This window comes from Anoplopoma fimbria, chromosome 24 (genome assembly GCF_027596085.1).
Source record: "Anoplopoma fimbria isolate UVic2021 breed Golden Eagle Sablefish chromosome 24, Afim_UVic_2022, whole genome shotgun sequence".
In the NCBI taxonomy this organism is placed as follows: domain Eukaryota; kingdom Metazoa; phylum Chordata; class Actinopteri; order Perciformes; family Anoplopomatidae; genus Anoplopoma; species Anoplopoma fimbria.
In genome coordinates this window covers 4,328,255-4,355,300 of record NC_072472.1, presented here as the reverse complement: position 1 = coordinate 4,355,300, position 27,046 = coordinate 4,328,255, and the positions used below count along the sequence as shown (strand labels likewise).

Sequence of the window (27,046 nt, the reverse complement as noted above, 5' to 3'; positions counted from 1 at the left end):
TCAATGGCCTCGTCGTGGCAGGCGGGCTGGTGGAGGGTGGGAATATGAGGAATAGGTACCGGTAATAAGGCGGGTCATGATCAACCCTGCTGAAATGTCTTCCAGCAAACCACTAAGAACCATGGAGGGTAAAAGTAGGATTGTAGAGTATGTTCTGCACATGTGCAACTAATAACCTTGTTGTTTAACCCTTTCGTTCACCATATTGTTTCCTTGTTAATGCCTAATTGTGAAGAACAAATCTGATTTGAAATCAGTAGGAGGAGAGCAAGTTAACGTTAGCCGGTGGACAGCACAGTTCTACTTAAATAAAGGCGCTAACAGCTAACGTTAACGGAGGTTCCATTGTGTTAACTAATGATGCGTTCAAGCTCTGTAAAAAGTAAAAATGAGTATTAGGTGAAGGTTCAATTATAAGGTTATCATGATGTGTTCAAATGTGATGTAGTAAAACAAATTTGTGGCAAGGAACTTGAATAAATACAGTTGTTTTGACGGAGATGTTTTCATATAAAAAAACGATATAAAAGATAGTGAATTATGACCTGTTTTACTGTGTTTGTTTTTAGAGCCTTAAGTTCAGGTATCAGAATTGAAAGGAAGAAGAAAGAAAGAACGATAAGAAGAGGAAGATACAAAGGTCAGTTGACACATTAAGTGCTCAAATTGAGCATGCACACACAGATCAGTGAAAGACAGAAGGGGAACTCCACTATCTTTCTACCATCTTCTCCAGTGTCTCTCTCTCTCTGTCTATGTTTTACACACACACACACACACACACACACACACACACACACACACACACACACACACACACACACACACACACACACACACACACACACACACACACACACACACACACACACACAAGCCAAGTGAGGCTGGCAGATGGTAAATTGGTAAAAGGCGGACGGCGTAGTCCAGATGTTGTTGAACCCACAGTGCAGAAGGCAGAGGGCTTTGATCTGCCTCACCACAGAGGAACTACCGAAGGAGACGAGAGGATGCTAACTGCTCCTTCAAAGTAAAGAAAGTGAGCGAAGGGGAGTAAATAACGTATGTTTGAGTATGTGTGTGTCTAAATATCAGAGAGTGCGTTAGTGCAGCCGAGCGAGAGAAGAGGTGGATGGTACTCCCATGTGAGATGAACGAGAGTCTGCGAGCAAAATGCCAGAGGGATAACTCACACACATACAAACAGATACCCACAAAACATGCATGAATAAACTGTGCGTCCACCCACCGAAGGCACCCTGAACGCACGCGGTCCAGACTTCCACACACGACTCTCTTCGGTCACATCCATGTGGGGAGCAACATGCGTAAACACACAAATACTCACAAAACCGACCCACACTGAGCCCGGGGGTTGCCTGCAGTAAACACCACCAGCCACACACGCCACACATGCTGAGCTGTGATCCAGGGGAATGCTTCAACTCACATAAACACACACACACACCAAGTTGTTTTTCTCCCAATGTAATTTAAGGAAAGCTGCATTCATTTATCAACGGATTGCCTTTTTCCATCCAGCCTCCATATTATAATTTATTTATTTTTTGTCAGTGGCACTTAATAACAGTACCCTGGTTCAATAAAGGTTATATACATCAAAATCTGCCAACTGAATCTCTGGGAGGGGACTTATGGAGTGGGCACACGCCAACACATTTAGGTTTTGGCAGCTCTTAAACACACACAACTCAGCAGGTCAAAAACTATTGTTTGGAGGTGAAATGTTTAAATTTCCCAGGTTTCACTCCTCCAGGCTGAAGCCAGTTTTTGCCCGCAAGCCTCCAAGGGTGAACGGGTTTAGCCAGAGTCTGACTCACACCCGCGGGAACCCCGAAAAAAAAGTTCTCAGTTCTGGCCAACTGCGGTCAGAGAGAATCAGCCTGCCAGTTTTGACTTCTCTTGACATTTCAGTGAGGTCAGCCAGCCAGACACCAAGCCAGCCGGTTGGTCAATACAGTCAGCAGGCAGCTGGCCCAGAATCGCGGTCAAAGATGGACTGCTCAAGCAGCCATTGTGTTATGCGGTTGGATAATGGCCATTAGTTCAAGAAGAGAGTTTGCTCAGATGGCCAGATGTCAGTCAGCAAACAAGGCAGCTTGTCTATTACGTGATTAATAAAGCTCCCGGGTGATCCTGCCACATACTGTGGTAATGAGAGAGTAGAAGATTTTCTTCTTATTTTCATTCAACCGCCCATTGACCCTTTACCCATCCATTCAGTCAGTAAGGGAAATGGCTGTTCTGCCAGGCAAGTGGTCACTGTGGTCGGTTAGCTAGTGAGGCAGTGAGCCTGAAAAGCGCTAAACGAAACCCCCAATGACCCTGTCAACTGGTGAAGGGGAAGAAAATGTGCTCTTGGATATAAACAAAGACTACACAGTGATCTGACATCCATACCGTTTTTCATTAAGACAAGAAACGAGTCAATCAGCCAAACTGTTACTATCAATCAGATTGCTAATCGCTCAGGCGTTTTCTTCCAATCTGTCAATATTCCCATCAGCCAGCAAACTGGTCAGTTACTCCGCCAATCAATGACTCTCCTTTAACTGTGGTGAAGGATGCACCCAGTGACTTAATGTACTCATCCAGAAATGAGAATGTTTTATTATTATGGTACCATTACAGTTCCCCTTTGGCCTCAGTGGGAATTTCATTCCCCCGGGTAGGAGATCAAAAGCTATTTCTCACTATAACATGTCATTAGTTTTGTCATCTGGGGACCTACTAGATTCAGGCACAAGGGTCCAATTTGGCTGCCTAGTCCATACTTTTAAGAATAACAGTTCTCATATTCACTCATGAAGCCAAAAGCAACCAAATCATCCATGTGGTTTGAAAGTACACCCGTTGAACCCCCATAGCAATGTGGTGATGAGTTGATTGTGGTTGAATTTGGCCCAGTAAGTCGTCCAAATCCTTGATCCATCCTGCTCCTGGTTCATCCATGATGCAGCTCACATCATCAAGGAACCCAGTTTGTACTTATAAAGTCATCAAGTCAGAAAGTATCCCATCAATCAGACAGCTATTTAGTAAGACATCTAGAGAAGCAGTCAGCAACTCAGACGGATCTTATTCCCCCTTGACCGATTTGACCTCACGAAACACTGATCCTGTCTATAATCACTTAGTATTCAACGGAATATTACCACTACTAATACTACTTGTTTACAGTTATGTAACAAAGTAAACACACTTCCAATAAGGGTTGCAGACAAGAGTTGGCCTTTGAAGTTTAAAAAAAACAGTGTTGGACAACAAATGCAATGATATTGATTACAAATCAGAAGACTTTGAGATTCCATAAGTTAGACCAAAAGCATTGTAAAACATTTAATATCGCAAAAAGGAAACTTGATTCACAAAGTAGACTTGCTGTCAAATTAGTAACGTTGGGGTTCATGTCGGGGTAAAAAATTGAAGTCATCACTGGTGACAAAACGGTCATTAAGTTCTCAAGGGAATCTTTGACTGCAGTTTTACTTCCAAAGAGAAATCAAGGAAATTTGAAGTACTACGCAGTAATTAATCTAGTAAACATCATATTAAGTCCAAAAGAGTTAAAAGTTAGAGAAAGAGTATAATACACAACAGTTATCCCAACAGTCACTCAACAGTTACTAAGAACGTGGAATTAACAACCCCATCAACGTATCCACATACCACTGCTCATATGACATCTTACGAAAAGTTACTCATTTTGCGTGTGTTTTTCAATGAAAGTCAGCAACAAGTGTCAGTTTACACTTGTTACATGTTGTGAGTTGTTCACAGGAAACAACTCAGTTAGGTTTAGGGAACAAAACTACTTGGTTACGTTTAAGATAAGATTGTTGTTTGGATCAAAATAACTACGGAAGCACCGTTACTGTAGTAAACAAGTTACGTGACCAAAACGTGAACAATAACTTCTCAATTCATACAGGGATGGAACAGCATTTTCCTGGCTGAAAGATCGCTGTTTATTACTTCCTCTTTCATCATTACTTGGATAAAACACAAAATGATTTAGTAGTATACCGACGAATCACAGATATAATCAAATTATTTTTCGTAAGCTTAGCGAGGAATGCTGGATGTGACAAGCCAGACACCATCCATCTGTCCCATCATATATCATCTTAGTCTTCATGTCCCATAGCAGCACAGGTTCAACACATAGCATATGTATGTGTGTCTTCCATTCATCCATCTAACTCACAACATTTATCAAGAGCCACAACAGTGTGGAAGCCATTAGTTTGTGTGCACCCACTGACCCGGTGCACGAGTCATCTTATCGTCTGACTAAGATCTGTTCTGGAAAGAGCACATGAATCTTGGGGGGACTTTCCAGATGTTGTTGTGGACGTACCGATACCAACAAACAGACACACTTAAATAAAATGTGTGTTCATAGAATGCACGCTGATGAAAATGAACATCACACACACACACACACACACACACACACACACACACACACACACACACACACACACACACACACACACACACACACACACACACACACACACACACACACACACACACACACACACACACACACACACACGGAGACTGACTAATGCACTGGTGGACGAGGCTGCAGCTGGGCCAAAAAGTTAAAATCCTTGAGGGGTTTTTCAGTCATCTAACTACCACTCTTTTCCTTCCTGTTTTTACTTTGTCCTCGATGCACTTGCAGCAGTGCCTCCGTCATGACCTTATAGCTGGCCATTTATCTTTTTATCAGATGCACTGAGGAGGAAAAATGAATGTCACATTTATTGCAGGTGTTCCTGACTCATTTTCTTCCAGACCGCAATAGTTACAGAAGAATTTCGAAGATTAATTTCTCCAAGGATGACAAACAAGATCGGAGACTGTGAAAGAATGTACTGTACATTGTTGTGGGGGGGGGGGGCCGCTAGAGTCTTACTGCAGAGAAAAGCAGACGTTTTTGAGATGAAGAGCGACATTTAAAAATCAAAAAGCATAATGTTTAGGTCATCGCAGTGCTTTGACTTAGTTATGAAGAGTCACATAAACACAACAATCAGCTAAAATGTGGCAATCTGTGTCTCTTTAATTTGATCAAAAAGCGTTAATTAACTAAATGCTATGTTAGGCAAACGTAAAAAACATATCAAATTCAAAATATGACTATAGCCTTAGAGAAGAAAAGTGGCCAGCAATACGTGAAAATGTCACAGCAAACTTTTCTAAGCTTTAAACACAGCTGAAGCTTTGCAAGATGTGACATTTAGACTGTCCTCCATCTTCACTATCCACCTATTTGTCCTTCTCTCCATCTCTCTCTCTTCTATCATACTGCCCTCAGGCTCTCTTCAATCCATTATCTGACTGTGTGTGTGTTTGTGTGTGTGTGTGTGTGTGTGTGTGTGGCAAACAGCTGCATTTGGATATATCAACAGAAACTATCTGTTTAATGAGCAATAACCCATGATTTTACATACTGTATGATGTGTCATAGGAATTCTATCTATTCAAATGATGTTGTCTGGAACTTCTGCACCTGAATGCTCTATCAGTTTTACTGGGAAAAGGTTCGGGGAAATGATCATTCTCATTCTTTCTGAACCTGCCAAGTCCACAGTTTTTACAGGTCCAGAAAATAAAAAGAAATCTCTACTCTACTCTCTTTTTTCAGCAGTGCTCAGTTTCATCTGACTGACATTTCTGCAACGTTACGAGTTCAGTATTTGGCAGCTTGTCATATAACATGGAGGCTAATATTCTAAATTGACTTTGGAACGGGTCCGCTCCTGACTTTCAGTTGTGTTTGGTGGAGTTGCTGTATTTTCATATGCATTAATGCTTGCAGTGCTTGAACCACAAAGTTGACATATCTGCATGTGTCATTTACAAAACAATCTGTCAAATTGCTGGGATGTAAACCATCAACAGCTGAAAGATTTCACTGCACAGCAACTACTTTTTTTAACCCATGAACATCCTATTTTTACCCTGCATGACCAGACCGCATGTTGGACTTGACTTGTGTCTTTTCTTTTGGTTTTCTTCTTCTTTATTTTGATGACGGTATAAAACCAAGATCATGAATGTAAAAAAGAAGTCTGATTGTATAGAAGTCTATGAGAAAATGACTCTACTTCTCTCTTGATTTATTCCCTCAGTAAACATTGTAAACATGAGTTTATGGTCTCAATCTCTAGTTTCAAGTCTTCTTCAATACAGCATGATGTTCATTTAGTAAATTATGGTCCATTTAGAGTCAAATAGACCATAAAGCAGGGATGTGCTTTAGGGCGGGGCTAACTTGTGATTGACAGGTTGCTACCACAGCGTTGTCCGGTCTGTGAGTTGTCCGTGTTTTTGTCTTGCAACTTTAACCCTTTCACAGTGTGTTTTCAGTTCATGTACGATAATTAGAACAGTTTTGGTTGCCCAAAAATGTTTTATTTAGTGTTATTTTGCTGCATGCTTTGTGTCAAGCCAAGATGGCGACGGCCAAAATGCCACCATCGAGGATTCAAAACAGCACATCAAAAAACAATGGATGACCGCAATGCAACAGAAACAGATGTCTTTTCTCGTACTAAAGTGGCCTTGTTCTCTCTCAGCAAGCAAGAGTATTTACATCCTCTCTCTGTGTTCATAACTTCCATCCCTTCTGTGCATGGGGTTAGAGATTGTTGACTGAATGTTTTACATAGCATCCATGCATGCCAGACACAAGTTTTACATATCATCACAGCTGCCGGAAACCCGACCTGCAGATATTCCACCACTGGGGAGCACATGATGTATGCCATTGTCCCGCAATCTCAGCTGAGCCTAAGCTCTACATCCCATGAGTACCATGGATTCTTGAAGTGGTCAACCAATAAATCAAATACTTTTGAATATTTAAAGCCTGTGAAATATTTGCATGCAGCCCAAGCAGTTGAGCCGTCGAAAAATATCTGGACATCCAGCAGTACATAAACCACTTTGATAAAGAGTCTCTCCATGTGATGCTCTCCGCGGCCGCGTAGCTTTACACGCCGTTCAGAAAAGCAGAAAATGTTCAGCCAAACCACAATTCACTAACTCGGGCCACCAGTCCGAGGGGGAAAAATAAAGCAATAAATAAAATAACCGCTATCTAATTTTCTTTCATTTTGTGAAAGGGCGCAGACCTCCTCATGTGGATGTGTAATCATTTCCCTCTCCGGCTCGCCGTTGTCATTGGGGACCGAGGCTGTCGAGCCGCTGCCAAAGCCCCCATTCACCGTCTGCACAGAGCCAGTGTTACGCAACGGCTAATTACTTCCACTCAGCCCCGACAAAACCATGGAGAGGGAGAGAGAAGGGAAAAAGAGAGGGGGGGGAAGCGAGTGATAAAATAAAATAGACAGAGGGGAGGAGGGACGGCCAGAGAGAAGTCAGAGAGGGGGAAAGAGAGAACTTGTAAAGGAGATGAGAGCTAGTGGGTGGAGAAAAGAGTTAGAGAAACATGAAGAGGAAAAATAGACAGAGGAGGAGGATAATGAGAGATAGAAAGCAAAGAAACGGTGGGTGGAAGAGGACGGGGGAGACAGACAAGAAAGGAGAGCTGACTCCTCATCTTCCTCCTCTCTCCTGCAGTGTTTTGGTAAGGAGAGGCAGAGAAAAACCATCAAAACCATAATGACCTCTTCACCATCCGCCACATTAGTTTTACCGGAAAATCATGCCGCATTTGCCAAACTGCTCTAAAGAGAGAGAGAGAGAGAGAGAGAGAGATGTAGAAGAGGAGTGTTGTCAAAGCCAGACAGGGCCCGCAGCCCTTTTCCTCTCCAACAATTTTTGGAGATGATGTCATCATTCATAAAAAAAAAAAAAAAAGAAAAGAAAAATGTGTCTGCGCCTCCGGCTGAAATAGAGCAAAAGTGAGAGAGGAAGGTGGGAGTGGAGGCAGGGAAGCCAGGAGGGAAAGAAGACATGAAGAGTTTGAGAGAGACGAGAGAGAAAGACATGAAACAGGAGAGTTGGATCAGGACAAAAATATCTAAATGGAAAGAAACATGACATAATTGGAGAGAATAAGAGTGCAGGAGAGGGAACATAGCTCAATTTATACTTTTACCCTTCACTTTACTCAAATATGCACCATGGAACCTTAAAGGAATAATAACTAAGTATAACATATTGATTATTGATCTTTAGAGGGGCTGGTATGTCGATTGTGTCAAATCCAGGCTAGCTGTTGCCAGTGTTTGTGCTAAGCTAAGCTAACCGGCCGCTGGCTGTAGCCTTATATCAACACATATGAGAGCGGTATCAATCTTCCCATCAATGCATTGCACCATTGTTTTCATGGAGAACGCAACAAGTCCAATCTTGTGGCATCACCACCATGGTCTCTGCACACGCTCTGGTTTTATGCCATAACGGTGCACTGAAAGTCTGACCCAATTATTTTGTTCTCAGCTGTACGATGTCTACTTTTACAGCAGATTTTTGAGACCTGTTATAACACAATGGATCAAATCTACTGGGGAATATGTATGCCTAAAGGGCCCTTAGGCTGTTTTCTTGAAGGAAAAGCCGATTCAGGACCTGAAGAATGGAAAATGGTAAATGGACTGTACTTGTATAGTGCTTTTACATTACTCATCATTCACCCATTCACACCCATTCATACACTGATGACAGGAGCTACCATGCAAGGTGCCACCTGACCATCAGGACCCTAAGTGTCTTGCCCAAGGACACATCGACATGGACTGCCGGAGCCAGGGATCGAACCGCCGATCCTCTGACTGGGGGACGACCCTGCTCTCCACTGAGCCACAGCCGCCCTGTGAACTGTTTTGAGCAGATTGCTCAAATCATCACTTTTGTGCTTGTTCATCTGAACGTCCTCATGACGGGAGGCACATTCTTTTGTTACACCCTCTCTGTTGCAAAAGCTCAATCAATTACAACTTTGACCTTTTTTCCCGGTGCCTTTTTCAGACTTTTGTCAACAGAAATTGTGTTCAAGCTAGATCGCTTTGTGACATTATTTAAAAGTTCTGTATCACTGACTTGTGCTTAAAATATTCACTTTATTCTTTGCCTGAATTAGGCTGCCTCCGCATTGTGTCATTTTATAATCTAACGTTTTAGAGGGATGATTTTTGTTAGTTTGTTTTATTTATCATCCTTGACTTGGTTAAACATCAGTTTTTAAGCTTAAAGAGAACCTGTTATTCAGTTTTAATATATTTCGGGGCGAGAAAGTTGCCATTTAGATTGACAATATGTGATCAGTTTATTCAAATAACTCCTATTGGGTAATGGAAGTAGCCATTTTTGAAATGTTTTTTATGATTACTCTCACTGCCAGAAGGGGTGGACACAGGTCCGCAACGCATGTTTAATAAATGGGGTTTTAAAAAATAATTATAAGTTAAATCAAAAAACACCAATTTGGCGATAGCCAGCTAGCCAGTCATCGGCTAGCTGGCTATCTACTAGCTAGAAGACAAGTTCGATTAATTTGCTCTCTAAATGAACTAAAAGCTCTACCCTTCTGGCAGTGACAGTAATTACAAAAACCCTATCGACATGTACTTTTGGAGTACGACCGGCAGGTGAACTGATATACTTTGGTGCTTTTGTAGTTCCTCATAGCTGCAAAAAGAAACTACAAAGTAATTAAAAATGTCCTCATATGTGATTTCAGGCTGTTTTCCCAGCCGCCGATGGTTAATGGATGTGCTACTGTAAAACCATCCGACCGCTGCAGTACAGCTGCTGAATGTTCCCAAATATTATCCATTGTTTACAACGCTACCAGCTAAACCAGAAGAATAAACATAATTCCTTTGCACTGGAAGAGGGAATTTGGCATTGCAGCATGAGGTAAATAAACTGAATCAAAAGAGCTTTGATATGTACTCTTCTTCCCTGTCAAGCTCATTTGTTGCTTGGAGGCCGTTTTCTTACCCAATACTAGAAAGCCATCACTTCCTGTGGTTGGAATAAGGTTTCCTACCGCTACATTTATGCCCGACCACAGGGGCTCGTACGGGTAAAAACCAAGGAAGTCTCGCTGGTGCTTTGAGCCCAAACATATCAAAAACCGACAGAGTGAGGGAAAGAAAAGAGAAGTAGTGGCTTCAATATGACAGACGACAGGAAAAAGATGAACAAATGGCAGTCACACTTACACTCATCCCTCTTCTCCTCTTATCTCCCCATCTATCCGTCCCCACTCCATTTCAGCATCACTGTATGTCACTTCATCACCCTATCGCATGTAAGATAATATATTAGCCCCCATTCATCCATCTACCCTTATCTATCTCTGCCATTGCTCCTCCTCTACCAATCTGCTCATCTATCTCTTTCCCTTCAGGCTCTCTTCAATCTGTTAGCTCCATACTGTTTGTGTGTCTGGTGTGTCGTGTGTGTGTGTGTGTGTGTGTGTGTGTGTGTGTGTGTGTGTGTGTGTGTGTGTGTGTGTGTGTGTGTGTGTGTGTGTGTGTGTGTGTGTGTGTGTGTGTGTGTGTGTGTGCTCTGAGATATTAACCTATTAGACAATGCAAACAGTAAGGGTGACACGTTTATCCTTTTAAAATCTTAGATTTTTCTTTTGTATTTTTATCTTTATTACTTATTCACTGCCTTGTGACCTCATTAAGACCGTGAGGAAATCATTCATTCTTCTCTCATTGTTATAGTCTGTTTATAAGAAGCGGATGCAGTCACCATGACGACAACCATTGGTTTGTGGACGACAGTTTTGAAGCCTCGTGTTTGGCAGTTTGGTGTCTGGTCGCCAATCTCGTGTTTTTCAACAAGTGTCACAAGAGGAAGGACCTAAGTACAACTGAACGCTGAATAAGACATATTTAATAAACCAAAAGTTTTACAATTAAATTCCTTCAACTGAAAACACAGGTTTAAAGTTTTAAGACAAAAGCAGGGACAACTCCCAGACCAGACAACGACCATGATCATAATCTACTAAATGAACATCATGCTGTATTGAAGAAGACTTGAAACTAGAGATTGAGACCATAAACTCATGTTTACAATGTTTACTGAGGGAATAAATCAAGAGAGAAGTAGAGTCATTTTCTCATAGACTTCTATACAACCAGAGGAGTTGGTCGTTAGGGAGAATGCAGGTTTAGGGGTACTTACGCATTGGAATTGGTCTGGAAGCTGCACATTGTTTTGTTTTTCAATAATTAAAAACTTGATTCCTCTGGCAAGTAAAACTGCTAATGCAAGAAATTTCTCACGAGAGTCAAAGATTCATTTCAGCTTCTCTAGTTTCCTCATTAGGTATGCCACTTTATTTGGCAACACTAGATGTGATTTACTTTTTGTTTGTTTTATTTTGAAGGTTTTTTTATATGATTGGATCCAAGAGGCTTCTCTTTCTTTTTTTGCTATGAAGCATGGCAAAACAGCTTTCAGTTTTAACTACCAACCAGACCCCTTTTTTGCTGCTGTTATGACCCTCAAAAACCAAATAAGCAATTTTATTTTAATCACATTGAAAATGTATTTGTTTTTCAACGTGCTGTGGCACAGTGACTCTTCTCCTCTCTAGTCCTTCGATTGATTGGGGAAAAAGGACCACAAACAGCACAAAATGCCTCCAATCACATGAAACAGTGGACCAAAGGCTTAAACTCCAGTCAAGAGTAGAGGCAACAGGGGAAAAGCACTTAAACTCTGACAAATAAAAGAGGTGGAAAAGATTGACCACAGTATTACTCAGAATTTTCATTTTCAATGTGCTGGTTCAGCAGCTTTTTGTCTGTTTATAAAAACCAAATATGTCACTTTGCTATGAAATCTGAGTTGATGAAGTTGATGTTTTTTTTTTGTTGAGAATGAGCTGTCTCCGCATCTCACATGACTGAATAATTTGTCTGTCTCCCAAAGAGAATATGTGTGTGTGTGTATGTGTGTGTGTGCGTGTGTGTGTGTGTGTGTGTGTGTGTGTGTGTGTGTGTGTGTGTGTGTGTGTGTATGTGTGTGTGTGCGTGTGTGTGTGTGGCCTCCCAGTGTGACATGTCTGTCTAACAGGCATTACCAAGCAGTCTGAGCATTTTCATTAGTTCCTAGAACGCCAAACAAACCACATGGGCATGTGAAGCAGCTGCAGTAGTACTAGAGAGCCACAACAACCTACTGGGGAACAAGAGAGAGGGAGAGAGCGCGGCCAGACTAATCTACAGTACGAGTGAATTTAAGTGGGTCGAAGTGCATGTCTGCACACATCTGCCTACCAGCTTGCTTCTGTGTGTGTGTGTGTGTGTGTGTGTGTGTGTGTGTGTGTGTGTGTGTGTGTGTGTGTGTGTGTGTGTTCATGTTTCACTGCCTGCACTCGCATCCAAACCCACAGTGTGTGAGTTGGTGTACGAATTAGCAAGAGATTGTGGATTTCTACATTGAGGTGCGTGTGTGCATCCCATTAAAGTGTAACTTTAGCCACAGCAACATTTTTGATGAATGCAAAAAGAGGCTAAGAGATGAAACCACGCCCACTTCAATATGACGAAAACCCTCGATGCAGCGTCGACAAATATGGCCGCTACGTTAGCTTTGGGAAAGGTGATATGGGGGTACTGAATTTGATGGATTTAGTGAGACGAAAATTAGCAAAATTGGTGGAATTAGCAAGCTCATCGCTATCACCACATAATCAGTCATTAACACTGATTCACCAGATGTTGTAATGAGCTCATATCTCAATTTACAGTCCATGGAAAAAGGGAACAGGTTTGGGCTGTGAATGTAATACTATACATTGGTTAATAAACCAATGTATTTAGTTTAAAATTAAAACTTTTTTGAAACTTTTTGAAAAACTTTTAAACTACTTAAAAAAATGTACACAGTATGTAATGGTATATGTAATGCTAAAGGGTTACCCCACTTTTATATTGCAACCAATTGCAATTTTTATGACATTATGAAATAAAATCTTGATGAATGTACAACAGCTGTGTATCTTTAAAAACAGAGATGGATAATCTCTGGAAAAACATCCCTTCTGATATCTCAGCACACTCATTCTCATTTCAGCTAGTTTATTTGTCGAGGTTTAACCGACCACAATTTCACATTTCCAGAAGTTCATTGCCAATTTGGAAATTTTCCAAAACAACTATTAGTCAAGGCAAACAAAAGTTAAAATCTCATGACCCGTCCAAGATCTGTGTGACCGTGGGAACTCTGCCAGTGTGTTTAGATGGTGACATAATGTTTGGCAGCCAAAGGTTCAACTCGTTGTGAATCACTGTTAAAACAGATAATAATACTTTGTGTGCTACTCTCGTTTACTTGTCAAGTAGTAGTTTCCTACCTGACCACAGGCTCTGGTATGGCCTCCAGGCTGGCTGGGACCTGCACTCCTTTCTCCCACTCTTGTCTCCAAGGGTCAGAGAGCACGTAGAAGTCGTCCGGGCCGAGCTGGGCCGAGTCCGGGAGCTTCATGGCCGTGATGAAGTCGGTACGAAATACCTGCGAGGAGAGCAGGGCAGGAGGAGGAGAGAGGAAGAAGGAGTAGTTTGGTCAAAATGATGCATTTTTTTGCATTTCTGCCTCGACTTCTGCTCGACCCTAAACGTCAACGTAACATTCTAGCAGGTGAAGAATACGAAGAACAGACAATGGAGGGCGTTGAGGAGCATTTGTCTAGAAAAGTGTCTACATTTGTGGTGTTACTTTTAGGTGCAAAGTCACATACAGGGTTGTTTTTTTTCTCTTCGCATTGAGAGGGAAGGATGTCTCATTTCATTAAAAGCGTGTTTCCTCTATTCTTAGATCTTTTCCTCGCATCTCTCAGCAGGTGGTCTCCTCATTTCCCTCACTTACATCTTTTCATTACATATCTCATTACATGGGGCGCGACTAAGATGCGAGGAAAAGATGCAAGTGAGGAGACATTTAAGACAAATGAGAACAACCCGCTGACAAAAGATGTAGAGAGATGAGAGGGGGAGAGGAAAGAGGAAGAAGTGAGGGAAGGACTGCTGAGGCATTGTTGTAGTCTAGGCCACCTTAACCGAGACCAAGTCATGACCAAAACCAGAGTGTATCAAGACTGAGTCATGACCAAAACCAGACCGGTGCAAGTCCCACACTCTACGACACAATTATGACAAAATATGGAACATGCAAACGTTAGACAATACTCAAATTGATCTGAAAGAAAACAGATAACAAAGGATTTGCCTCTTTCATTGCAATGTGTGCATGCAAAGTATTAGAATACCATGATCTCTATTGATAAAATAATCAAAAGGCATTGCAGGGGTGATTTTTTTGGGGGGGGGTCTTAGTTTTATATGTTAAATCACAGTAAAGAAATTTCGACAATGTAGTTTTATTAGTTTTGTGATATTCCACAGTTGAAATAAAATCCAGAGACAAGCGAGTAAAAATGCGTTTGAGTCCAACATTGTGGTGTGGTCACGGTAACCGTTAACCAAATTGTAAATATAAATATATATATATATGTATATATATGCACCGCACATAATGATAATGAAATTATGTGTATGCAGGCGGATTTTCTAAAAACAAACAAGGTGTGCTTGTGTGTGATGAAGTGTTTTTAAGACCTGAGGGAGTGTGTGTATTCAAGCAGTACACAATAATTCTCACACAAAATGTGAACACACACACACACACACACACAGTCTCACTCTCTCTCTCTCTCTCTCTCTCTCTGTCTGCTCTAACAGCGACCTGAAGCATCGATTTTATCAGTCATATAGTCAAGGACATCAGCCAAGAACACACCTAAACGCACAAACCCACACAGGAGAACAAGAAACACACACACACACACACACACACACACACACACACACACACACACACACACGGCAAAACCAAATCAACCGTATGACTTCACTGTACATTTTATCATCATTTTCTAAGCCTCTTTATCCCTCCTTTATGAGCTCTTCTCCCCCATCCTACTCCCTTGCTTCCCCCTCCGTCTCTCCATTAACCTTTCCATCTCCCCCCTCCTCCTCCTCCTTTCCTCACTCAGTTCCCTAATGTGCAATTTTTTTACCTGCTTTATTTTGACCAAGTGGAAAAAGTGTCAAAAAGAGATTTGTGAGAAGCAAATAATGGTAATAAGATGGAAATACAAGAGGGAGCGAAATAAAATGAGTTGTTAGAAGAAAGAAAAAATATTATGAAGTAAAATTGCAAAGAAGAGTAAAGGTTTCTCGATTGGTTTTCCAACACAATTTCTTCAGGCATCACTATTCAATGTTGTTGAAAAACAAGAAGTACAGGAACTAATTCTAATTAAACTAATTAACTAATTAAATGAAAAAAAAAATGTCAACCTCATGTAGGTGCTGGAGGATAAATCAGAGGATGACCGATCGCAGTAGGATTCATTGTCTGGCACTCATGAATGTCTGTACAGACTTTTGTGCTAACCAACCAACTAACCCACTAACAAGCCAGCCATCAAATTAACCAGCCAGCCAGCCAACAAAACAACCAACCAACCAACCAACCATACAGCCAACAAATTAACCAAACAGCCAGCCAAGCAGCCAACCAAGCAGCCAACCAACCAACCAACCAACCAACCAACCAACCAACCAACCAACCAATTGACTAACCAACCAGCCAGCCAGCCAACACCATTAACCAACCAACCAACCAACCAACCAACCAACCAACCAACCAACCAACCAACCAACCAACCAACCAACCAACCAACCAACCAACCAACCAACCAACAAACCAACAAGCAAACCAATGAATTAACCAACCAACCAACCAACCAACCAGCCGGTCAACCAACCAACCAGCCAACCATCCAACCAACCAGCAAGCAAACCAACAAATTAACTAACCAACCAGCCCGCCATCCAACACAGCAATTAACCAACCAGCCAACCAACCAGCCCACCAACCAACCTGTCAACCAACCAGTCAACCAGCCAACCAATCATAGAGTCATGGCTATAAAGGACAGAGAATCTGACCAAGCATTCAAAGGCAGCATCCTTTACTTGATAACTTTGGTCGGCATTCAAACAGTTTTAAGGTTTGGCACTATTGGTCACACTTCCAAAGCTTGCGTGCCATTTGCTTAAGAGTTGAAAAGAAACAGAAATACTCTGCAATAAAGAGAAACGGGGACATAGAGACGAAAACGTATAATAACGAGAGACAAAGGGAGGAGAAAAGAGGTGGAGATATAAGAAGTGAGTAGAGGATAGACTAAAGGAGGAGAGAAAAAGGAAAATATCAGTCGAGATAAGAAGAGGAGGTGAGCAGAGGCAAAGGGAGAAAAGGAGGAGGAGATGTCAGTATATCAGTTTTATCACTGTGTGTTTATACAGGAATGACTGCAGCTAATTAATGTGAAGAAACACTATTACAAGCTCCTCTAGCTTTATGTTCTACCATCTCTCCCTGTCTCCAACTCTCTCTCTCTCCCTCTCTCTCTCTCCCTCTCTCTCTCTCTCTCTTTTGCTCTTCCCCTCTCTCTCTCTCTCTCTCTCTCTCTCTCTCTCTCTCTCCCTCTCTCTCTCTCTCTCTCTCTCTCTCTCTCTCTCTCCTCTCTCTCTCCTCTCTCTCCCTGTCTCTCTCTCTCTCTCTCTCTCTCTCTCCCTCTCTCTCTATCTCTCTCTCTCTCTCTAAATCTCTCTTTCTCTCTGTCTCCCTTCACTCTTTCCCTCTCTCCCTCTCTCCCTTTCTCTCCTCTCTCTCTCTCTTAAACCCTCTCTCTCTCTCTCTTTATCTCTTTCACTGTGTGTCCCTCTCTCTCTCTCTCTCTCTCTCTCTCTCTCTCTCTGTCTCTGTCTCTCTCCTTCTGTCTCCCTGTCTCTTTCTCTCTCTTCCCCTCTCTCCCTTTCTCTCTGTATCTCTCTCTCTCTTAAAATCTCTCTCTCTCTCTCAAAATCTCTCTCTCTGTCAGTCTCTCTCTCTCTATCTCTCTCTCTGCCTCTTCTCTCTGTCTCTCTCTCTGTTCCCCCCTTCTCCCTGTCTCTCTCTCTTACCCTCTCTGCCTGTCTCTCTCTTCCCCTCTCTGCCTTTCTCTCTGTCTCTCTCTCTCTCAAAATCTCTCCTTCTGTCAGTCTCTCTCTCTCTCTCTCTCTCTCCCTCTCTCTCCCTCTCTCTCTTACCCTCTCTGCCTGTCTCGCTCTTCCCCTCTCTCTCCTCTCTCTCTCTCTCTGTCTCTCTCTCTCTCTCTCTCTCTCCCTCTCTCTCTCTCTCTCTCTCTCTCTCTCCCTCTCTCTCTCTCTCTCTCTCTCTCTCTCTCCCTCTCCTCCACAGCCGTCCTCTTTCTAATTTCTACTCTCTTTGTGACGGACAGTTGGGAGTCCCCCGTCAGCCTCAGTGATGGATGCCATGCAGACGGATGGAGAAGGAGAAGGAGCTTCATAAAAAAAGATGAGAAGAACCAGGTTGGTACGTTAGAGAGTCAGACAGGTAGAGGACTGGTTTCCAAACTGTCGAGCCAATTTAACTCAAAATATGAAAAACAAATGAGCTGCATTTCCCTCAGCTTTCATAGAGTCAAAAAATATATCCAGTAATAAAAAAAAAACCAGCAGAGTCCCTCAAGAGCTGATTAGATTTGAGTAACCTATTTGTCTTCCAGATAGTCAGTTAATGTCAGTTATATTTCATGTGGAGACAAAAACAAAGAAACGCATTTGGCCGCCGTATAACAGAGCAGCTAATGAAGAGTTATGTTCGGGTTGTGAGAGTACAAATGTCTTTCCAGAATGCTTTTGGTGGACAGACTCGGTTGTGCAATGAGCCTGGAGCAGCCATGGAAACTCTGTCAGCAATCACTCCAAATGTGCATTTATTTATTTTCTCCATTTATTCATTTGCTGGAAAGATTTTTCCACATCGATCAAGTTTAATAACTTTGTTCTGAGGAACATGGGAATTGAATTTTGTCATTTCCACTCAGCTCTCCAAATTTGATGAATCATAATTTGCCACTGAATGTATTCAGCGGATGCAAAACTCCTGAAGAAGTGGGAATGATGCAGCAAATTTCCAAAAAATAAAACAGAAAAATCCCTTCAGCTTGCAATTCATTGCCTCAGTCAAAATCTTTTTCTTTCCAGCTCTCTTGACAAAACTCTGACGGTTGTCTTCATGGAAAACACTTTTTAAACACTATTTCTGGTGGATTACTGTCGTTTGTAACGGCAGCAACATTACTGCGATGAGATGGCGTGAACTGGGAAATTAAAAGAAATGGGCTGCCAAGGCAGGAAAGAAAAGGCATGTCTGTTTTTGTCAGTGCACGTCTGTTTACTTCGGTGAAATATAAGGAAATAAAGTTGTTTTTTATTTATCTGTACAGCATATTTAATCAACTTTTTCCCCCACTTTTAGGCACACAGAAGTGACTGTGAAATGTGATATTAGTCACATTAGAAAACATCTGAGAACATGACTGCCACAACTAATGAAAGCAAATCATTTAAATAAAAAGTAAAACAATGAAAATAAATTATAAAAAAAAGAGTAGTCTGGTAGTCTGTCTGAGATGCGATTACTTAAAAAATGTAAAACTTAATTTTGTAAATGATCCAAAAACAAGGAAAAAAACAACCTGATATAAGCCACATTTTATTCTAATTTTCAGCTGCAGCACGAATAAAAACACCGAATTATTTGCTAAAAAAGGCTGCAGCGAGGCTTGTTTAATTAACTCACTCTACAATTATCTAGAGACACCATCGACATCTGCCTCTCTTCAGTCTGAAAAAAAGATGGATCATTCATATTGGGAATCCTCAATTTCAAATTTCTCTCCAAAACATCATTCAACAACAATCACATTATTTAGTTTCTGGCCCGTGGAGAGCCTGTGCTGGATCAACTCCCCACATGTGACAATAACTCAAGTTTCAATTTTGTGGATGCATCATCAATTTGGTTTTCATCACAAGCCGTCCAATCAGTCAGCGCCGAGTGATCGATGACCTCTCGCTGAAACTGAATGGATGAGATTCAGACGCTCAGAAGAAGCTCCATAGAAACGCTGAGAGCGGATCAAACAAACACAAGTAGCCTCTCTCACGCTGTCAAACACAGCCACACACACACACACACACACACACACACACACACACACACACACACACACACACACACACACACACACACACACACACACACACACACATGTGGCGGTCAGTCAGTCAGTGGGTCAGTATGTTATGTTGAGCTATGGGCTGTATGCACGCAGCGCACACTCATTAAGTCCTATCTAGATCTGGACTGATGACATGAGCAGGGGCTGTGTCGTGTGTGTGTGTGTGTGTGTGTGTGTGTGTGTGTGTGTGTGTGTGTGTGTGTGTGTGTGTGTGTGTGTGTGTGTGTGTGTGTGTGTGTGTGTGTGTGTGTGTGAGTTAAAAACACGGGGAGAGTATTGCTATTATTAGTAAAAATGACTCAGAATATTAGTATTAGCTTTAATACAGACACTTCTAAGAGGACGTATTACTACTGCTGTTATACTATGTAAACTACTGCTAATACTCCTACTAATACTGCTGCTGTTACAACCATTAGACATATTACTTTTTACTTCAGATACTACTACTACTAAGACTACTTAGGTTCCAAATATGACTTTTACCAAGGCCACTTCTGCTACTACTAAAAGCACAGTCTATTTTAGTAGTATAACACTTATTGCTGCTTCTAATGGTGCAGGTTATTTAGTTAATTATGTATTTCATTTACTGTGTCAAGCACGTAGAAATGCCCAGTAAAACTGAACTCATGAGACACCAAATGTGTCTGATAGAGAAACAAACTGTGACTTCTCACACATAAAAACGGTTTCTTCTTCCACGAAGCTCCATGCTAAAATAAGACACAAAAAGGTTCCTATTGCCAGTTCTAGGAATGGTTATAGTAAAAGCTACAATAACATATTATTAATAACTTATTATTAAACAATAAAATATGCTTTGTGAGACTTAAAAGCCAGAAAAATGTAAGAGTTTAACAATATACAGCTCCCATATCTGCCACTATTAGTTACTCTAGAAGATTCTATTCTATTCTATTCTGCTACCAATAACAGTGATACTACTGCCACTACAAGTACTAGTGATACTACTGCCACTACTCATTCCGCCTGCTAATGTTGCTTCAGGTGCCAAAGCTTTGAATAAGTGGTTCTACTGTACAGCTGCAGCTGCTGCTACTGACATTTCCTCGACCTCCTCTAGAACCACTAGTACAAATAATACAGTCATTATGTTTTCATTCAGCATCAGTGAGCCATAAAGAAACAATAACTGGAAAATCCTCACATTCTTCTGTGAACTAAGAGCCTCTTGAGATCGTCTGATACAGCTGGTTTGTAAGCTGTATGATGACGTTTGCCTGACTCTAATCTCTGACCATCTGCATGGCGCTGATAGATCAGACCTGAGCCCAACAGAACAGAAACCAACAGAGGATGAGTGTTGAAATCTGACATATCAGACCAGTAAACACATCCACTCACTGTGGCAGTTAGAGAAACACACACACACACACACACACACACACACACACACACACACACACACACACACACACACACACACACACACACACACACACACACACACACACACACACACACACAAATACATGTTCACACTGATACCAGAGCAGCATTGACACAACTAAAACCAGAGTCCAACCAAAATTAAATGACAAAATGATTTCTCATGTTATCCATGTAATCATGAACGAAGAAGTATAAAGACCCCAAAAGCACACCAGGTGGAAGGTGGATGGGTCCAACAAACAAAAGAATCTTTCAGCCAAGAGACCGCTGTTCTACCGTGTGAAACGAGAAGTCAATATTGATTTATTGGTCACGTAACATTAGTTGTCGTTGGTTGTTTTAACCTAAAAGACGATCCTGTCCTAAACGTAATTAAGTTGTTTTGTTGCCCTAACCTAACTAAGTATTTCACAATTTTTTCTAAACCTAATCAAGTAGCTTTGTATTTTCAACAATCTTTTTCTAAACCCAACTAAGTATTTCACAATCTTTTCCTAAACCCAACTAAGTATTTCACAATCTTTTTCTAAACCCAACTAAGTATTTCACGATTTTTTCCTAAACCTAATCAAGTAGCTTTGTTATTTAAACCTAACTTAGTATTTCACAATCTTTTCCTAAACCTTACTAAGTAGTTTTGTTGACACGTGATGCATGCTTTCATAGGAAAACACACAAAATGAGGAGTCCTTTTTTGTGAAGGATCATATGAACCGTTGTTTGACTCAACACATATTTACACACATATAAATGCATTTAACACAAAAACACACTGTCCAAGTGCACACACACACACACACACACACACACACACACACACACACACACACACACACACACACACACACACACACACACACACACACACACACACACACACACACACACACACACACACACACACACACACACAGTAGACCTAATGGAATTGCTGAGCCAGTTTCCTCAAAGCACAGTAACAAAGGGCTTCCAGTGCTTTTAAAGGCCAGCTGACATCACACACACTGTTAAGACTCTCTGGTTATCTTTTAAAAAAAACATTGTTAATGTGTGACTTTGAACAGGATGAGAGATCTGATAGAAAGAGAAGGACAGAGAGAGAGAGAGAGAGAGAAGAGAGAGAGAGAGAGAGAGAGGATGCTCCGTCCTTCACTCTTCATCCTGTTATTATTAGACTGCTAAACTCCAGCAGGTCCTTCTCTGCTGGGATTATTGGTGCAATAGTGGTGCGACAGTTAGTTATCAGCACCCTATAAGGTGCAAAGGATCCATAAGGGCAGCATGAGTCCAGCCCAACATGAGCTGAATGTATGTGAAGTAGTGACATTTGTCATGTTCTAAATTCAAAATAACTTTTGCAGCCAATGTTGCAGAAAATAAAATCAAATTACGTCAAATATCATCTTAAGTTATAGTATTTTAGCTGTATGTTTATTGCCAAAAGATCATAAATTAACCAAAATGAGTTTTAAACCCACAGCCAAAGCTGCAAAACTCTAGCTCTTAGATTAATCAAAATAAAATGAAAATACAGATTTATATAAAAGTTATAATCCTGTGAATAGGAAGGAGATTTTTTTTTTTTTTATGACCCATGATTTTATGGTCATAAAATATTTAGATCACAACAGGGACAATTATTGATTTACTATGAAAATATAAATCTGTGGTTTCTAAAGTGGGTGCCATGGCAACCCAGAGAGGGTTAAGGATGGGCCAAAGGTCCAGCCTACAAAAAAATATTTTTTTACATGAGAACAAACTTTATACAACATTTTTAAACAGAAGAAATTCACCATACTGCAAACCCTGCTAAATATGCAGCTAATGACAGTTGGTGGATGTCATTATGAAAGCCACAGTGAGGAGATTTCCCCACCGGTTAATAAAACTGATTACACCAGACATTATACAATAAACAATATTCGTTTATGACGTTCAATATCTGTAGAGCATTAACTTTGATCTTCAACGTTGCCTTAATTTTGAAGCGGAGGGTTATGAGTTGGTAATAACGATAATAGAATAAACGAGGAAAGCAAACTCTTTATTGCTCCCAAAGTTAATGGCAGCTCAGTACATGTTCACTCCTTTTTAGTTTTTTCCTTTCACAATAAAACTAGACATTTATATTGTCTCTGCTTACAGGAACTGAAAATCACTCAGAGTGTTTTGCTAAGAGGCAACTCAACAAAATATCATATACATACATAAAAAACTATGTTTCAAACTGGGTTTAAATCAGAAATATTGCCAGAAAGGTGCTTTTGGGTTTCGTCTTGTTGGTCAACTCTCCTCACTTACGTCACCTGATAAGTGAAGTTGTCATAGTAATGCAACACGCTTTCTGGCATGTGAGCTTTCTATGACCACAGCAGTCCGAATAGCAACTGTGAAGAGCGTTGTGTATATAAACAAAGCTCAAATAAATCCTGATTCATCTTAGCACACAAAATGGCTCTTAGCCAAATCCCCTTGAGCCAAAAGTAAGGAACCGAAATCAGGCTATAAAGCAAATAAGGGGAACTAGCTGCCCCGCGACCGAATGCTTCATCCTCATTGGAGTGCCGAAAAAAGATTACGAACGTCACAGAGCGACAGGTGTTGGGATTCAGTTTGTTGATACAAGTTGCCGTAACTCAGTAAAAAATAACTTCCAGTTGCTGTTGCGTGTAGTTTGAATGCAGCATTCGCATGCATGAAATGCAGAGATCAGGTTTCATTGATGTGTCTGTATGTACATGACGATTGAAATACATTTAAAATGTTTTAGTTAATCTGTTCTATTTCCCATTAGTCAACATTTGACTAAACAGACTAAAAAAGGAGAATAAAATAGACCTGCTAAAGACAAAGAGAAGAAACTCTGAGGTAAAGATGAACGCAATCATACGGAGTGAAAAGCAGCACAATTAAAAGCAGATAAGACCGAAAGGGAAAAGAAAGGCAGGGGGAAGTGAGAGGCAAATTAAGGAATAAGGAGAAGATTATTTTTTGTTTCTTCCTCTGGGCATCATGGCTACCTGGCTCTCCACTGTGCGTCATGGCAGATGTCGACTCACTGAGAGAGAGAGGAGGCTAATTATAGCAGCCACATCACAGCGCAGGGGACGGGCTCTAATGATTGGCTGCTTGGAAGGTCCACAGGACTCAGGGAGAAAGTGTGTGTGTGTGTGTGTGTGTGTGTGTGTGTGTGTGTGTGTGTGTGTGTGTGTGTGTGTGTGTGTGTGTGTGTGTGTGTGTGTGTGTGTGTGTGTGTGTGTGTGTGTGTGTGTGAGAGAGAGAGTGTTGAGTGGGTGATTAAGAGTGAGAGAAAAAAGGGGTTGATGAGAGAGTGACAGGATGAGAGAGCAGAGCAGTGACTCAGTGATTTCAGCAAGAAACAGACACCGAGACGGGAAATATGATGTCGCAACACCAACACAATATAACGGATTTAATCAATTATGGCCTTAATTATCAAAAGATACAACATGAGTTCAGTTCAGTGGACTTTAATGCTTTTTGACCGTTGCCATGGTATCCAGCGTTCAAATCCTTATTTGAACGCAAATGAAATAAGGGAAAAGGAAAATCCCATATTATTCATTATTCCTCAGCATTAGTTATTATCAGACTGATAGCGTGTTGTGTGTAAAGGGTGTGTGTGTGTGTGTGTGTGTGTGTGTGTGTGTGTGTGTGTGTGTGTGTGTGTGTGTGTGTGTGTGTGTGTGTGTGTGTGTGTGCGTGCGCTGTCCAGGGTGCTGAAACGCAGCGGAGGAGATCGATAGACTGACACTTTCAACATATTATTTTTATTTTTATTTTAGGCCAACATGGAGGATTCCTTTTTTTAAAGGACAGCTAACAATTTATTTGAAATGACCTTCTCTCATTAGAAGATTATTAGCAAAGTAAAGTACAATATAAGTCGGTAATGACCGTATAGGTGTGAGGAAAGTCGTTTCAATGACAGAGGTCAAGCCTGATCGTCTCAATCAGAAGCTCCACATATATTTCAACACAACCTTCAAAAAACTTGTTCTAGAAATCTCTCTGACTGAGATCTGTTTCCCTCACTGACTGAGAAAATGATTCAAATGGAATTCGAGAAAGCCACATGTTTTTAACATCCAGCTTCTAAAAGGACTCACCTCTCCTCAGCTAGGCTTCCCCTCCAAATGAGAAGAGTAACATGAGTGGCAGGTAGGTCAAGTTATGAAACTGAAACAAATATAAAAGCTCCTCAAAAGTTTCACAGAGATAAATATATGTACATAAATACAAGAAGAAAATATTTGCTGCAACAGCAACCCCTGTTTTTCTTTATCAGAGGGACACAGGTGTGAAAATATCTCTCTTTTTATTTCTCCTTTCACCGAGTTGGACAGAGAGGGAAGAGAGCTTTGCGCAAGAAAAGGCAAAAGTATATATTTAACAGACGGACAGGATGAAAGAGGATGAAAACTCAAGGGAAGGAGGAAATATTTGGCTCCAAATGTCCCAATAGAGAGAAGAGAGGAACGGAGAAGAAGGACAGGAGCAGAATCAAAAGGGCAAATTCAACTGGCTAGCATCTTTTCCTGATGTTCTTCCAGGAGAAGACTTTTTTTTCTGGATCTTATATTTCACCTCCAACTCGTTTTCCCTTTTTTTTTTAAACGTCTGGAAAACTAGGTTTAACAGTGGAGCAGGCGGTCTGAGGCAAACAAACGCAATGGAAAAGTAAAGACAGATAAGGAAGAAAGGTACATTTACAGTTAGATAGCTTATCTAGAAGACAAATATGCACTGAGACGCTGTCCAGCATCAGCCAAGAAACTGCCCAGGAGTATATTCAAGATGGGATCAGCACACAGCACATACTGTTCTAACAGAAAATATCCATGACGTATTTCATTACATGCAACTCTCACTGCGATAGTGGTTCAACCAGTTCATGAAAGCATCTACTTTTGCTGTTCAAAACACTTCTGTTCCAGGACAAACACTTTGAAGCAGCAGAAGGAACCATTATTTATTTCTTATTAAAATAAAATGTGACTTGTTTTTTCTTCTTACTCAGCAGTGACGTGACTCGTTGGTATGGCCCAGTATATTAAGGTCTTGATAGTACTGATAAGGTCAATGGTTCTGTTATCGGTTCTTTAGAAGTTAAGGAGTGAGATCTCCTCGTGTCAAACCTCCTCTCTCTGTCTCTTTATCTTTGCACATGGGGCGGCTCAGTACAGCGTGAGACTCACATCATGGCAGAGGAAACAAAAAGATCAAAAGTGTGGCTACATTTTACTCCAGTAGATGCTCATAACCCTCTCTATGTCACAAATGCAAAACAACGCTACAAGTATAGGAGGTATTACCAGCAATTTATCAAAACATTTGGCCAACAAGCAGAACATAAATCTCAGTTTTTCACTGTTTGGCGAGCAGCTGTCCATCCTCGTCCTCTGCAAGTCACGTTAGCGATGCTTATGAATAAAAGCTGATCTTTTAGCTCCGAATTTATTTTAATATTTTGGAACTTTTTGTATTGCTGCTCACGAAAGACTATTTGTTTACATACAAGAACAATAAAGCAATGTCGACTCTTTTCTTAATAAATGGCCTTTTTTTCTCCCGATGTAATCAAAAAGAATTGATAACAGTATCAATGACAGAAGATCATTGTGAAAAGACACCGTGCATCTACAGATCGGAGTCTAAAAGTGACAGCAGAGGGGTTCGTAGAGCGTCATAGATTTAGTGACCAAGTCTCGGTATTTGAGGAGTGTTTAATAGTTAGCGTTCAAAGATATGAACACTAAGAATCCAAGGTTTTGCTTAAATTCTAACCAATAAGATCTCAAAAAGCATAAAACTATCCGGAAACAATTCTTCTTTACTTTAAAATGATGGGAGTAGTAAGATTCTTGGATACAACAGCGAAAGAATGACGTGGATTTTTTTCTACTATAAAGCTTGAATAAAGGTTACAGAGTAAATCTGAAATATCACATTACATTTGCCGCCAACCCTTTTCATGACACAATGGGTAAAATATGAATTATACAGCTGCGCCCCATGAGATGGAATTCAAAAGTATTTTGTCTTTTCTCTCCTTTTCACCATCTATGGACTTTGACGTAGTTCAGATCTTGTTCTTTTGTGCGAGCGCTGCAGAACAGGCAAAGAAGAAAAAGCGGAAGAGCGGTAAAAAAAAGGCGTAAAAGCGGCAGTGAAGGGATTCACCGGTTTTTTTTGCAGAAACATTATCGCTCGCTAAACTGAATCACTCTCATCAACAGCCTTTACCGACTCGCCTCTTCTGCTTTGAAACATAAAGGGACTTGATAGGAAAGTGAAAAGGATTTCCTCTTTGCTCTTTCTCTCCAGTCTTGGATCTGAAATGTCACATCCGTAGCTATTAGCCCGACTTCGTTCTGCCGAGCTCTGGAAAAGCACTCAACCCCACAATTCATGCCCCTCATTAGCGCGAGACGAGACAGTGAACAAGTCCCTTTTTGAGATTTTTCTCTG

General features: G+C 41.0%; 1 protein-coding gene across 1 annotated transcript in view; it reads right to left on the bottom strand.

Annotated features, from left to right (window-relative positions):
• The window catches only part of jade2 (jade family PHD finger 2), a 171,506-nt gene that overhangs the window by 107,179 nt on the left and 37,281 nt on the right, over positions 1-27,046 (bottom strand). The window contains exon 4 of the mRNA XM_054626084.1: positions 13,331-13,488. Within this exon, the coding sequence (XP_054482059.1) occupies positions 13,331-13,488 (158 nt within the window). The remainder of the gene's footprint in view (positions 1-13,330; positions 13,489-27,046) is intronic.